We start from the raw sequence: 15,282 nt of genomic DNA on the forward strand, positions 1-15,282 counted from the left end.
CAAAGGGGACGCTCCTACCTTCCATCCATTCATCGATCCCGATGGTTAACAGGGGCGCCACAGTATCGCAACTTTCGCGACAGAGGGTCATAATGCTGCCGCATTAGAACGGGCAAGCAAGCAATCAAGAAAATTTATTGCCGAAGCAAAACGAGGACTTCAGTACAATGCACATTCCTTAAGAATATGCGTCACTGGATGCAGTGGTAGCAATATTACGTGACAGTTTATTCCAAATTCTCAAAGCGAAGAGACCCGGCCGCGCCATCGCGCCTCCGAGTGCGCGGCCCGGCCCCCAACTCGATGGCATTGAGCTCACGCCGCAACGTATAGACGTGCGCAGGCTTGTAAACTATAATGTACTAGTAACGGACCGATCAAGCGGTCATTTTCATATAAAACGCAGGGAAAGTTTCAGCAACTACTGCGTTTCATGGCCAGTGCTTGCGCTGCAGCGAAGCTGCATAGAAATAGAAGCAAGGAACTAGCACACTGCCCTTCGCAGATATATGTGCACTCTGATTTGTTCCGCATGCACATCGCTCTAAACAAGTCTCCTCACGAATGTATGCACAGGGTTGTTCAAAAGTTCCCAGGCCACAGGGCCTGCTCTTCATCGCTACATCCTGGCAATTAAGATGCCGATAAAGCTATCGAGGTTCTAAAAGGCTAGAGCGATACCTCCTATAGAACCTCTACAGATATTTTGAGCTTCGAAGGTATCGTAACTGTCCGACAATACTACTCAAGAGCAAAACCCTGTGGCATCGAAACTTTTGACCGACCCTGTACATATCAAGGACGTCGCTTGCTCGACTGAAGTGTTGGTCACACGTAAACACACTTGCGGTTCAGCTAATAATAATAATTGGTTTTCTGGGGGAAAGGAAATGGTGCAGTATCTGTCTCATATATCGTTGGACACCTGAACCGCGCTGTAAGGGAAGAGCTAAAGGAGGGAGTGAAAGCAGAAAGGAAGGAAGAGGTGCCGTAGTGGAGGGCTCCGGAATAATTGAACCGCACCGTAAGGGAAGGGATAAAGGAGGGAGTGAAAGCAGAAAGGAAGGAAGAGGTGCCGTAGTGGAGGGCTCCGGAATAATTCAGCTTGCTGAATTGTAATTCAAACACACGACGGCCGAAAGCGAAACCATCGCGAACCATTTTAATTAGCTGTCAGTGTTTCAGCGTTGTGCAACCCGATACGTGCCTGCATTGTTCTGACTTACCCGCCTTGTGGGAACACTCAACGGTGGCGTCTTCATATCGCTAAAAACGTCCTGGAGGGGGGGGGGGGGGGGGGGGATAGTGCATGGTTTTGCTTGCACCGATGTTGCTTTCACCGTGGAGGTTTGCAGACACAGGTCGGCGGTACCCACTTTGTCATTGGTTGTGTATTTTACGCCGACTAATGCAAAGCGTTTAGCTAAAACTAAGCGTCATCCTTTTGATGAAAAAACGTGACCCAGCCGCGCAATCAAGGAAACTTGTTAATGCATTCAGGCTGATCACAGACGCGGAGTCCTCTTTACGGTTATCATCTTGATTCGACCGCGGCGCCGCGAATAGTTTGCGAAAAAAATGTCCAATATTCGCTCGGACCCCGACGTGTGAATGACATGCTAACTCCCTTTTCCCCCACAGCGGCCTTGTGCATTTCCGTCCAAAGAGTCAACGACCTTCAATGAATCTCGCCACAGATTACGGCATTCTAACGAAAGAGGCGCTACACTCTAAACAGAAAGGAGCAAAAAGTGAGTGAGCTGCCCTCTAGCGCGCTCTCTCCAATAAAAGAGTGTGCGCCAAAGGATAGCTTACTCCAATTTTACTCCCATATAGGCGTATTATGCACTTTCACAAAAACGGAGCTTTTATAACGCAGAAAAAGTGACGAGCGACCACGCGGTGTGCGCAGATTGACGACAAATTGACTGTGACTTTGCGCTTCTGTATTTTCTCTCTTGCAAAGATCGCCTTCCCACTGCATCTTTGAGTATGATTTAGCCGTCGCTCTTGCGTTCCACTGCAGTTGCAGCGCTAAACAGTTGTTCCTGACGCCTTTCCCGCATCGCATCAGCAGTGGCTTCTCGGGGTCGCTCTACCGCGGGGTCTTGCTCTTCCCTGTGCTTACAGTGAACTAGAATACTATAGGTATTATAGTTCACTATACCTGTGCTGCTGTCGCCAGAGCCGCTGCGTTTCGGTTCACCGACCGCGCTGGACTGCCACCTCGTTTTCGGTTATCGAAACGCCAGCAGTCTGCATTGAGCACGTCCGTACGCTACGAAAGCCAGAGGAGAAATGAGCTGGCACGGGACGGCGATGACGTATGCAACGCACACGCAACCGGTGACGCTATATGGCGAGCCAATCCGGGCGCAGCACTCCTCCGGCGGCGGCGCTTGTTGAGTTGCAGTCCCGCTATGAGCGCTAGAGTGGTGCGCCTCCTCCTCTCCATTGTATTTCCTCCTCGCACTCCACGCCGAGGCTTCATACGCAGACCCGGCGTTTTCTCGGAAAGATGGATAGACTGCTAACGCAGTCAAAATGAAATACGGCTGTTACCATCACCGCCCGATGCCGCAAGTACACTGCATGCGTTGGCACAGTTTTCTACACGAATGCTGGAGGCTAGCCTACACCGTCATGCACTTCGATAATCTGATCACGGGTTTGAATCCTGTGGTGGAATAATTTATAAACGCAATTTTCTGAGCAACAAATGCGCATTTTATCCGGACAAATATCACATACCCACAAAGAGCCATTTCACTGATTTTTATTAAGCACAAAAATTGGATAAGATTGTCCTCACTGTTTCTTAAAGGGCAACCGAAGAGGTTTTACAATTAGATTGAGTTTAAAAGGACCTAATGTGTGAAACATGTAGGTAAAGTCTGCGGAATTGTTTTGCGCTAACATTTGTAATGGTGGCGTAATCGCCGTATAAAGTGGCATCGGCGTTCAGGCTTTTCTGCACTGCACAGTGACGGCGAGGCCCCGATGATGACGTCACGTACAACGGCGCTACGTTTCCAGCGAAGAAACGGTTGTGTCATGGACGAAAACCAACGCCATCGGAGGTGAAGCTCACGAAGTTTGTTTCGGAGCATCGGACGACGCATAGCAGCATGCAGGAAAAGGCAGCGGACGTCTGAAATTCCGGCGAAATTGACGTCGCAGCGAGTTTCCCCGCATTCACGCACGCAGTGAGGAGAAGCATAAATGACCATCGTCATGGATTTAATCGACGATTACGTCACCATTATAAAAGCTAGTGCAAAATATACTGTATGCTTTACATAAGAAACTTCAGATATTCGAAATCTTGGACAACTTCGAACTCTCAGGAAGCCATTTCAGTGAACGCTGAATTTTAAGGCATTTTTTTTTTTCGGCGCAACGGAAAGCTTGCTACGCTGCTCGATTCCGCGCCCGCCACGGTTGCTCAGTGGTTAGAGCGCTCGGCTACTGATCCGGAGTTCCCGGGTTCGAACCCGACCGTGGCGGCCGCGTTTCGATGGAGGCGAAACGCAGAGGCGCCCGTACGCTGTACGATGTCAGTGCACGTTAAAGATCCCCAGGTTGTCGAAATTATTTTGGAGCCCTCCACTACGGCACCCCTTTCTTCCTTTCTTCTCTCAGTCCCTCCTTTATCCCTTCCCTTACGGCGCGGTTCAGGTGTCCAACGATATATGAGACAGATACTGTGTCATTTCCTTTCCCAAAAAAACCAATTTCAATTTCGATTCCGCAACTGTTTCGTTAGAAACGCTGTAGATTTTTACCGAGAATATTCCAATCAGTGCATGCCCCCGTTTTTACGCATCCGATGTCGGAAACACGTCGCATACATGGCGGCAAAAATGATGTACCATAAACTAATATAAATATCACCCGCCAAACAGTAATCAGAGATAATTATATAGAGTACCGTGAATTTCTGTTGACACACCCAAAGCTGTAATACGGCGCACTGATGTACTCCTCGTTGAAGGAAGTTTTAGTGTACCATGATTGCCCCTCCATCTAAGAAAGGCAAAACACTAAAACACTGTGGAGCCGTAGTGATGAAAGCTAAAAACGCTTCGTCGGCGATGCGAATGAAGCGTTGCTTTTCATCGAAGGGCGCACTGGCAAGAGCATAAACCCGAAATAGAAAATTGAAAATTGGTTTTTGAGGAAAGGAAATGACGCAGTACCTGTCTCACATATCGGCCGACACCTGAACTGCGCCGTAAGGGAAGGGATAAAGGAGGCAGTGAAAGAAGAAAGGAATGAAGAGGTGCCGTAGTGGAGGGCTCCGGAATAATTTAGACCGCCCGGGGATCTTTAACGTGCACTGACATCGCACAGCACACGGGCGCCTTTGCGTTTCGCCTCCATCGAAACGCGGCCGCAGTTCGAACCCGGTAACTCCGGATCAGTAGCCGAGCGCGCTAACCACTGAGCCATCGCGGCGGGTGAATAGAAAAATTGGTTTTGGGGGAAAGCAAATGGCGCAGTATCTGTCTCATATATCGTTGGACACCTGAACCGCGCCGTATGGGAAGGGATAAAGGAGGGGGTGCAAGAAGAAAGGAAGAAAGAAGTGCCGTAGTGGAGGGCTCAGGAATAATTTCGACCACATGGGGATCTTTAACGTGCATGTTGTCAGCACGAACGACAATATAATAATCATAAGTTAATAATCATAAGATAATCTAAAAATCATATAGTCAATCATAAGTTGCATGGTGAATAGAACAAAAGTGCAAAAGTTCATTAAGCAACAGCTCTTGCAACATGTATGTAATGAAATGGAAAGCAAAAATAAAAATGAGAAAACTTAGAACAAATAAAAATAAATAATTAAAACACAAAATGGCAGAAAACCAAAGCAATGAAAAATGGAGAGAGGGAGAGGACAGGGAAAGGCTTTTGCATTTTCGCTCATAAGCAGACTTAAGTGCGATCTGATTTGAAGAAAATAGCGCCAGAGCATGCAAACCACGAAAAGACAAGGACGTGGTTTGCATGCTCTGGCGCTATTTTCTTCAAATCAAGTATGCACCAACTCGCCCAAAAAGAAGTGTTAATTAAGTGCGATCCTGTAATTTTTTTGCTTCAAGAGTAAGTCCGCTACCCGACACATTGCTCGCTTTCTATCCCACATTCATCGAGACTTCGATCTTCTCAAAATGCGTGAGGACAGCAGATTATCAAAAAATCCCACGTGTGATCAGCACAACATTACAATGTCAGCGCGCCTTCGGTGGTCCTCAGCACTAAAGAAGCCGAAATGGCCACGATAGATATCACGTGAGACGTCTGAGCATTGTTACGGACGGAGAACGCCAACATGCCAAGAATGTTCAAGCGACTGGGAGTCATCAATCGACAGATGCTTCAAGGAGCCGTCGGCGTGGCTGCGGCGCCACGAATGCAGGTGGTGGCGTCAACGAGGGACCCCCCTTTGTTTACGGGGGTGAAATGGACATCCGCTGTCTGGGAACATTTCTCGGGACCGTGGTTCTCATTAGTTCACGGCGCCGGACCCACCCGTGACGCTAAGACCTCGTTTTCCCCTAGGTGTCGGCGGAGGCGACAGCCAGCGCGGTGCTGCAAGTGAGTCACGACAGGCGCGGCTATGTTTGATTAAGCCAACGACGCCGGAATGCTCGTGCTTCGGAAAAGACCTCGTCCTTCCCTAAGTGGAACCATCTGCGCAAGTGCAGCGGCGGCCTTTCGTTCCCACGGAGCGCTGTGCAGTGCAGGTGAATGACCTTCGTCGCCGATTGTGCCTCCATTCGGGCTTTTCATTACTGCTGCAGGGACATCACGGACTATATCTTGCCAGAAGTGGCGAGAGTGTGTTGTTGGGGGCGTCCTGGTAGGCGGATCCTAAAGGCTGGACGCGTGATCGACATCACAGTGATTGAACGCATTTTTAATGAACTAAATTCCCCAACTAGGGACCTAGGGACAGGGAACCCTATTTAAGCAGCAATCTGGCATGTGATCATCCCCCTATCCTCTCTTCCTGTCCCCTCACCTCTTTCATTTCATTTCTCCATCCTGCCTGCTATCCTTTATTTCCGCTGCCCCAGCTCAGGTGCTTCAGTATCGATGGCATATGCCGGGCTAGCAAAAATCCGTTCCTTCCTTTTCACCATTATTTTAATAAAAAAAAAACCACTACCACCACCACCATGTGATCAACCAGCTCCCGATTCACTCTTTTGAGCTCTGTAAAAATGTAAACCCTTTCCAGTCTCTCGATCTCCACATCGAAGCCCATCTCGTCTCTTCGTCTCCCCATAGCAGCAGACTCCCTATCCGAAACCCGTGGACCTCGGCTTGGCGAGAGGCGGCCCCGGAAAACCAGGAGCCCAGCGGTGGGATAGAAGCCCCATCTCTAACAGCATGCCTGCATTTTAGCGGTAGATACATCCATGCGACTTTGTTTTTATTATCGTGTTCCGCTTTCATTCTCTCGTTTACAACGTAGCAGTTTCTAATTTGATGGTCATAGTTTGTGTCCTTCCTTTTTGTCTGCGAAACGACACCGATAATGTTCAAGAATTGTTTTTTCAAGAACATGGCACAGCATAAACGTCGCTACACCGCCCAGTAGTCATCCCGCTACACACCCCATTAACCGTTCCTGCAAGAGTCAGTGACCCGTTAGCCGTTAATCAGGTCATGGTCATGGCGGCGCCACTTGCAGGCGGGCGAACTCGTTTGCGACCCAGTTGCCGTTGCAGTGGTCTTTTTGTTTTAACAGCGTTCATAAATTAATAATTTTTCTGTTCAAAACTAGTTAATTGTTAGAAGTAACCTGCTAAAATCCATACACTGTTTAAAAAAAAGTCGTTATCGTGACGTAATAGCTTTAGAGAGCCAATCCGGAGTCGTTCTTTTGTGATGATTCTGCGCTGCCCGCGCCGGCGCCACTTTAAAATATACGCAGTGACTGCGAGACCGCAAGACTGCAGGGGTGTTATGGGGTGTTATGGTGACTATTCGTTTGCCCCGATATGAGAGCTTGACGTGCGTTGTCGATGCTTGCAGCCTGCGTGCTGCTACGGAACAGTACGTCAGGAAAGCAGCGAAGCCGTCCCACCCGTGCACGGGCGCCACAGCGGCGCCATGAGCTCGAGCTCCACGTCGACGGGCCCGCCAAAACAGTGGCGTTCGCTCGCTGCGTGGGCGTTGTCATCATCGTCGTCGTCGTCTAACTCGTCCCTTAGCTCAAACTTTTTGAAAAGCGGCCTCAGTGACCAGTCCCGTCGTCGCGCTGAGCAGTCGCTGCATGGACAACCTGTGCAGACGGGGTAAGCACCGTGTGCTGATCGCACGCATTTGCCGTGCCCCTCTGAAACTCCCATTGTTGCAGTTGCGACGTTTGAGCACTCACTCTTCGCCATTGCTTATATCGAAAAAACGATACCTCCGGCACTTGCATTTTCCATCTGCCTCGCTATAGACAGTAGCGAACGGAAAGCGACTCCTAATGTTGCACGACCACTCGGATACGCTTTCCTTTATGGCAGCATGCTAGTAGCACTGTGAAAGTCGCCAATATGGCGACGTCATGCTTCGCATGCTTCGTGTCCAAGAACGGCGCCGGAAAATTTGTACTAGGGTGGCGTGCAAAATAATTTGTAATCGAGCGGGCGGGGCACGAGGCAGGCATGGTGCCTCAGTGGGTGTGGTGCAGCTCGCCAATTTTCGAGGTAACGATCGCCACCCCTCGCCTCCCCTTGGCGCCTTCACTGTTCGTGTGGAAAAGCGCACGGCCACTGCGAGAGCTCACCTGTGCAACGAACAGCATGCATGGCGCGCATCTTTGGGCGTGTCTGTAACCATGGGCACCTTTACGGCGACGTCTGCCGTACTCAGTGGCAATCAACTCTGTACATCGAACGCATTTTTATACTTTTTTCGTATACCTGTGTTCGCATTGCGTTTTTATCTGACTGCAGCACGAAAAACATATAATAAACCCCTTTGTTTGCTATATGCCTCGATCTGAAGCTAGATATATTAGTCTGAGGCATATCGGCATGAATGGATTGCAGAAGCAGCAGATAGGTGTGCGCAGGTGACCTCTGATAGCCTGTCGCAGCCTAACTATTCTTGGACGGCCTGTCTCGGAGCAGTTTACTGCTGCCTCTATGGTGTTGCGTTGCTCAGAGAAAATCGAAGAAATATTCTCCCTGCTGAACCGCTGGCCTGTTCGCGCAAAAATTTCGCACGGATCTAGGTGGCAGTTGCAATTTTTATTTATACTACGTTTTGGTCGGGTACGTACTTGCGTGAATCGGTGAGAATTAATCGAAAGTCTGCATCGTATCTGCCGATGCCGAAAAAAAAAAAAAAAGACTGCTGCGCAACAGCTCTACTGGTAGCGTCATCTCTTGCCCCGAAAGGTTGGGGAGCGCCCTTCGTGTCGCGACGTTCGTCTGCTGCTCCAGTACACCGCCTGCAAAACCGCCTTTTTTTTAGTCCTGCATCGTCGCTTCAAGTGGAAATGTCCAAATGGGGTTCTTTCTAGTCCCATTTCAAATGGTTTATTGGCTCATTTGGTTGGTGTCCTACAAGGACACGACCAGTTGGTGTCTTGCAAGGACCATTTCAACCAGCAGAGAACGAGAAGGCTTCCTTCTGGGACCAGATCAAACCATTAGAAACCAGCAGAATCCCATTAACAAATTTGCACCAGTGGCATACGGTGCGGATTTCCGATAAATTCTCCCCAATTCATGCAAGTGCTCGACCAATACGTACTATAAAACAAAAATTACCGCAATGTATACCACCTCTGTGTGATGATGCTGATGAAAATACTTGGTGGTCGGTCCCCCCATTCAGGGAGTACTGCGTTAGATCTTGCAGTCATTTTTTAGCCTTTTCGGTCATCTCCTGCTGAATCCTTTCGGGTCTAAGCTGGACAGCATATCCCAATGTTTAATCGTTTGATATTTTTCATTTCTGTTTCTGTTCATGCCCATGCCATATGGCATAGGTCTAAGCCCAAACATTTCCTCATTTCAGTCCATGAGCTTGTGATGTATTGTAAGCACCAGCAGCCCCAAGGATGCATTTACGCCCACCAAGACAAGAAATTTTACATAGGAGAACTGTGCAGAACTGCAGTTTTTTAATCAAAGAAATCAAAGAAATACTTGGTTCAAATGGACCCCCGCCCCCCCCCCCAGCTGCCCCCTCCAGAAGTAACCCATAAATTTCCACCCCTGAACAGCTGTGTAAAATTAAGACACACATTATGGTGGGTACAATACTTGTGTAGCTGCTTTTTAATTGTATACAAGACAATACACAATATTTTTCCCGTGCAGAAGTTTCCGGAAAACGGCGAGAAGCCGCAAGGAACCCAAGCCATCCATTGAAAGCACAAAGAGGAAGCAACCGTTGGAAGTGAGCCCGTCTCAAGAAGCAGCTGCAAAGAAGGCTTTTCCTGGCAGGTCTGAAGAGTCACAGAGTTCAGCAGAATCAGATTATGCCACCCCTCCTAGCAGTGTCACAGGGGCACTTCAGCAGGCATCTGGTCTTGAAGGCACCAGACCATGGCTTCGCAGTCCCTTGGAGAGTTCAACTGCAACACCTGATAAGTCTCCACAGAAGTCCCTGCGTCATGAAGAAAGCACTGCAGACCTTCGTCAAAGAATGTCTGCTTCACCTGCGCCAACATCGGAGCGTGGTCAAAGTGTCAGGAAGAGTGCACATGAGCCAAAGTCGCCTGAGGGGCCCAGAAGGCACGATACTTCAGGTCCGCAGCCACCCGAAACACCTCGGAGAGCACTTCAGGAGCCTTCTCATCATGAAAAAGCAGCGTCGATGCCTCGTCGAATTACTCGCGCCTCAGCGGCTGCAGCATCACGGAGTGTTCAGGGCGTCGAAGGGAGTACACCCAGAGCAGAGCCTGTTCGCAGGCGCCGGGAACGCCAAATTAATGGCTCCGGGGCACCTGCTGAAAGCTCGAGAAAACAGGCAAGTGGCACATTTATAGTACACAGACAGGTTGATAAGTTGGCTCTGTGAAATACAAAAAGTAGATGCACAGTAGTACATCTTCTGCTTCTCGGCAAGAAAATATATTTAAAATGCGGAGCCGCGGTGTTGTGTCATACGTCAGCACGTGTACTTCCTGCGCAAGTCATTGCTTTGTGGTTGGAAACTTCCACTGACACTTAGAGGTTTGAATACTTGTGATGAAGAGCATATCAACAGCGAGGTGTAGAGCTGTAGTTTGTGTCGTGATAACTGTTGCGGTCTTCGTGCACGCCTGTCAGCAAGAGAGACCTCCAGCCCTTCTGTTTCAAACTATGTTTGCACCCTCATGTGACGATGTTTTTACTGATCAGTGCAATTTGAACTGACTGAAGCATTAAACAACAAAGAATATCAACACCCTGATCAGCTTGACTGCTATTGCAGTTTAGTACAGGATGGCAGATATGGGCTCTTGGCCTTTTGCTGTGGTTGCACAGAGTGAACAGCCCATCCGAATGATGTCTTTGTTGCCACCTTATTTTGCCACAAAAGGTGAGCGGGATCAAACAAATAAGAGTTGGCAAGTTAATTCAGGGGCTGCTGACCCCTACACTGCCACTAATTGCAGAACAGCAGGTGCAATGTCATGATTGTTGCACTGACTAACTGTCACACTAATTCATTTCAATAGAAAAAAGAAAACATCGACCAAAGGTTTGTGTCAGAACAAGTCGTCCTTTTTTCTGTTGAAATAAATTACTACGCGACCAGACGAGATTTTGTCAGACCTTAGATTTAATTGTCACGCTATAAGGACATAAATCTTTTCTTGCAGCAGGCACAAAAACTGGAAGGATGCTGTGCACACTGGCTTTGGGTGGGCAAACCAGAAAGCAAAATCCAGCCATGTATATCATATTTCTGAAGTTCAGGCATATATAGGTTAATAACCCCAAGTTTCACAGTCTGTAAAAGGACATTCAGGACAATAAGCATATTTCTGTTACCTTCGCATCTGTAGCTTATTGCATCTTAGCAACGGACAACCTTTCCAAACATTCTAATGTCAGTTCTTGACAAATTAATATGGAATAAAAATATCTGCTATAAAAAAATAACTGATGCCTTGTTACAAGAAGGAGAGCGAAGGCAGACATGCAAGGAATGGAGAAGTAAAGATAAAGAACAAGATGAATCACGCTGACAGGATCGTTGCAAACTTCAGGCCTAAAAAATTGACCACAAGAAATCTTTATCACAATAATCAAGGCACTTACTGGTCACAAGTGGCACATACAGGAACTAGCCTCCTAATAATTTTTTGTAGGCAAACGGCGCTTTTTATCTCTATATTCATACACTACCGCACCAGCTGAAATTTCACTTCTCCCATGTTATGAAGAGTGCCCTAAAGCTTTCATTTTTTTGTGTAACATCCATCACACGCCCCATGCCTCTCTCTAGTGCTCATATCTTGTTTAGTGAAATGCTAGAGGCCCATGTACTCTGTGATGTCACTGAACGTTAGAGAAACCCAGGTGATCAGAATTATCCGGAGCTCTCCAGTACGGCTTCCCTCATAACCTCAGTTGCTTCAGGACTTTAAACCCCATAAAGCAAATGCAAACAAATAATATCATGTTTACTCAAATACAGGTTTGCATGAACATACGTCACTATAATGAACAAATTCTGAAAGGTGCGTACATGGTTTTGTTGGTGTCTGTTCTCGTGCAGGAAGTCATTTACCAAGATGAACTCAATGACTGTCAGAGAATGTTAGCGTTTCAAGATAGCTGGCCAGCAGCTGAAGTTTAGTGTGAGCTCTCCAAAACCTGAAGGTATCGCACTTCACTTGAGCAAACTGATCGCTGTACAACACAGACAACTTGAAGTTCACAACAAATGAGCTCGCCCTATGCTTTCGTAGACTGTAAAATTCAACTATTATAAGCACACAATGTACAACCGGCGGCAAAATAAGCCTGGGCATGTGACAGGCGGCTAGAATCAGATAAAACTGCATCGCCACGCCGTCTCACGTTGCACTTCAGGGGTCGAGACATTGCAGTCCGCGTGCACGTCCTTTCATACTAGCAGCCCTGTCTTTTTTTCTCGCCTGCAGTGAACTAGTTAATTGCATGCAGCATTTGGCGGTAGGGGTCGCTTTCTTTATTCAGAGCATAACGCTAGCAGTGCCGCGGACGCACGTCAAAGTGCAAGCGTGAGGTAGCGAATAAAGAGAACGGCCCCTACCGCCGAACGCTGCATGCAATCAGCTAGTCCACCGCAAGCGACAAAAGAGATACGGCTGAGAGCATGAAAGGACGCGCACGCATACTGCAATGTCTCGACACCGGAAGTGCTACTTCAGATGGTGCAGCGATGCAGTTTTATCCGATTCTGGCCACCTGTCGCATGCCCCGACTTATTTTGCTGTCGGTTGTACCTCCTTTACCAACTGACCTTTATGTTCTGCAATCCAGAGGTCATAAGTGCATTTTACTCTTTGGTTCTTTCATTCTTGAGGAACTTGAGGGATGCGTGCTTAAATGTGTTGATTCATTTACACTTCTTTCTGCAGGATGCGCAAAAGAAACCGGTGAAGAAACGTACAGGGTACAGAGTGCTTCAAGTTATTATCCGTGAACAGAAGTCTACGCGATGTATCATCCCAAGGCTGCCATTTGCTAGAGTTGTGCGCGAGATACTGTGGAAAATCACCGGTGAAGAGTTCAAGATGCAAAAGATCGCCCTTCAGGCACTTCACGAGGCCAGTGAAGCAGTGATTGTGGCTCTCTTTGAAGGGTCCACCATACTGGCTCGACATGCTCGGCGAATTACTGTCATGAATAGGGATCTAGCTGTTTTGCTAGCCGTTATAAGAAGCTATGGCAGTTTGCAGCGTTCCTTGGATTAGGGATGTGATCGCTTGTTATTTTTTTATATATTGACTTGAGAAGCTGTAGCTCACCAGTGCTGGTTTTACTGCAGGTATACACTGTATTTTAATTGCTTGCTTTCATAATTTTTAAGTGTTCTTTGCATAAAAATTATTTCACGCCTTTTAGCTTGACAAGTACGGACTGACTCCTGCTGTAAACCGGGTGCCTCAGATCTAAGCAATAAGTGTAAAGCCAATGCATATCCCCTCATTTCTTTCAATGTACACAGGAATTCTTGTCATGACAACTGTTTGGCTTAGTGTATTCTATTAAAGAGCTCCAGTGTATATTCACTTATTTTATTTCATCAATTTTATCGGCTGGAAGCATTTTAATGCCTATATTTTTACTATCCTATAGACATTGAACTTGGCGCTTATGAACTGACTTATCCAGTAAACTGGATGCATAAGATTCGAACCATAAAAAATATGAAACCAATGCATTTCACCTTATCTATTTCAATGCACAGAGGCATGCTTGTGACAACTGTTGGTTCAGTGTATTGTTTTAAGGAGCTCCTGTGTATCTTCACTTATTTGTTATCTACCACAGATACCAGCGAACTGATTCTCCCACACAGCTGCTTTCCTGCGCAGGCTTAGACACCTTATCAAGCCGCGTCACACTCCACAGGCTTAAGTTTTTTTATCAATGAATTCACAATGCATTCAACATGGATCCTGCTACTTGCATTAGCTTTAATCGTTCTAGAGAAACACATCACAAGCATGAATTTACGATTAATGAATACTCTTGTGCTAACAACACATTAATTTTTGCTTCTTCCCCCGAGCCATAAGAGAATGGAACGGCCTAGATAAATCTATAACTGCGCAGGATTCCTTGGAAAATTTCGCTGAGCTCGTAGCCTCATCAGTCCTGTCAACAAGCCAGACCTGATGATCATGTTCAGTCTGTATTGGTTTTGTGTTGTTGCCCGCTCGGTGTGTACCTTGTTTTATTACTGTATGAAGGGTGGTTCCATCCTGGTCTTTTGTAGGGCCGGCCTTTGCCAATACGGTTCCAATGTTGGGCCAATTACCTGTGCTACTTGGGATGTGTTTGAACGCATGCTTTTAAGACCAGAGTTGCGGACTATCTTCACTCAAATATGCCGCACTCGATGTGACCGTTTATGAATGCTTTAATGTCTTGTTTCTTATAACCTTATTGCTAGCCTTTGTGTTACTGTCTGTTAATTTGTATCTTGCTTATAAACCCACTCCTGTAAGAGTTCCAGTGGGACTAACAGTATGTTATACTACTGTTACTAACTACTGTTAGTACTGGTACTAGCAGCATCTTATAGACATCTTTAACTTGGCACTTACGAATTGACTTCTCCTGCACACTGGATGCACAAGATTGAATCCATAAAAAATATGAAACCAATGTATTTCACCTTATCTATTTCAATATACTGAGACATGCTTGTTGTGACAACTCTTGGTTCAGTGTATTGTTTTAAGGAGCTCCAGTGTATCTTCACTTATTTCATATTATCCACTAGGAGCATTTTAATGCCTATATTTTTACTGTCAGTGCAATAATTGCTTTGGAGTTCTTTTGGTTGTTGGACATAAAAAATAAATATCCTTGCACACTTCTTTTTCGACAATGACATTCATTTTGCATATGAAACAGTATTTTGATAACCTGTAAGAATTCACTTCTTTGTCATAGTATTATGCGTCCAAGTGGTCTTAGAATTTCATGCGGCAAGTAAGAGTTACGAGCATTTTTACAAATGTAGCCTTGAGAATAGAATTAGTGCACAGATGGTGATGTACGAAGGCAGGTGAGGTGTTTTTGGGTCCATGCAGCTTCCTACCACAACAGCTGCTCTACCTAGACACTAAAAGCAAATGAAACATGTAATCTAAGTGATTGCTGCTTAGTGACGCTAGCCTGACTGCTTCTGCAAACTGAGTGCATAGAACTCAACCAAAGCAAAGGCACATACAGGTTATTTCGCATTGAGCCCTATATGAAACCATCTCTGTGTTAAAAGGCATCTTGTGTCGCTGTGAAAAAATAACTGCGCTGTCCAGAAAAATGACCTTCAGGTAAGGTTTGGCATGTACAGTCTTTCTTTGCCAAAAGTAACCAAGCTGCCCGGTTCGCTTCTCACCCTTTTCCTCACCTTCCAATACCTTTTGGTTTTTAGGGAAGCTGTAGGGGCTCCACTATATGAGAGAGAAGCAACCCACACAGCCTGGCTACTTTTGGCAAAGACTACCTGTTTTTTTCGAGCTTGCTCTTTTTCCATATGTTTTTGTAAGCTTTAAGTGGAAAAAAAAGTTCTTCAAATTGAACACCGGGTCGTGCTCATTCCTTC

At 46.7% G+C, this 15,282-nt stretch overlaps 1 protein-coding gene across 1 annotated transcript; it reads left to right on the forward strand.

Annotated features, from left to right (window-relative positions):
- Positions 1-6,897: 6,897 nt before the first annotated feature.
- On the forward strand, positions 6,898-14,550 carry LOC144098939 (uncharacterized). Its single transcript, XM_077631916.1, has 3 exons — positions 6,898-7,313; positions 9,342-9,993; positions 12,581-14,550. Exons 1-3 carry the CDS (start codon positions 7,129-7,131, stop codon positions 12,914-12,916), a joined length of 1,173 nt encoding a protein of 390 aa, XP_077488042.1. The 5' UTR covers positions 6,898-7,128; the 3' UTR covers positions 12,917-14,550.
- The last annotated feature ends 732 nt before the right edge of the window (positions 14,551-15,282 follow it).

This window comes from Amblyomma americanum, chromosome 7, assembly GCF_052857255.1.
Source record: "Amblyomma americanum isolate KBUSLIRL-KWMA chromosome 7, ASM5285725v1, whole genome shotgun sequence".
Taxonomy (NCBI): Eukaryota; Metazoa; Arthropoda; class Arachnida; order Ixodida; family Ixodidae; genus Amblyomma; species Amblyomma americanum.

What these genes read in the sequence shown, in the direction of transcription:
- LOC144098939 (XM_077631916.1), top strand. Translation starts at nt 7,129, where the DNA reads ATGAGCTCGAGCTCCACGTCGACGGGCCCGCCAAAACAGTGGCGTTCG. An exon ending in GGACAACCTGTGCAGACGGG is followed by an intron (nt 7,314 to 9,341) that starts GTAAGCACCGTG and finishes TTTCCCGTGCAG; the next exon opens with AAGTTTCCGGAAAACGGCGA. An exon ending in CTGAAAGCTCGAGAAAACAG is followed by an intron (nt 9,994 to 12,580) that starts GCAAGTGGCACA and finishes TTCTTTCTGCAG; the next exon opens with GATGCGCAAAAGAAACCGGT.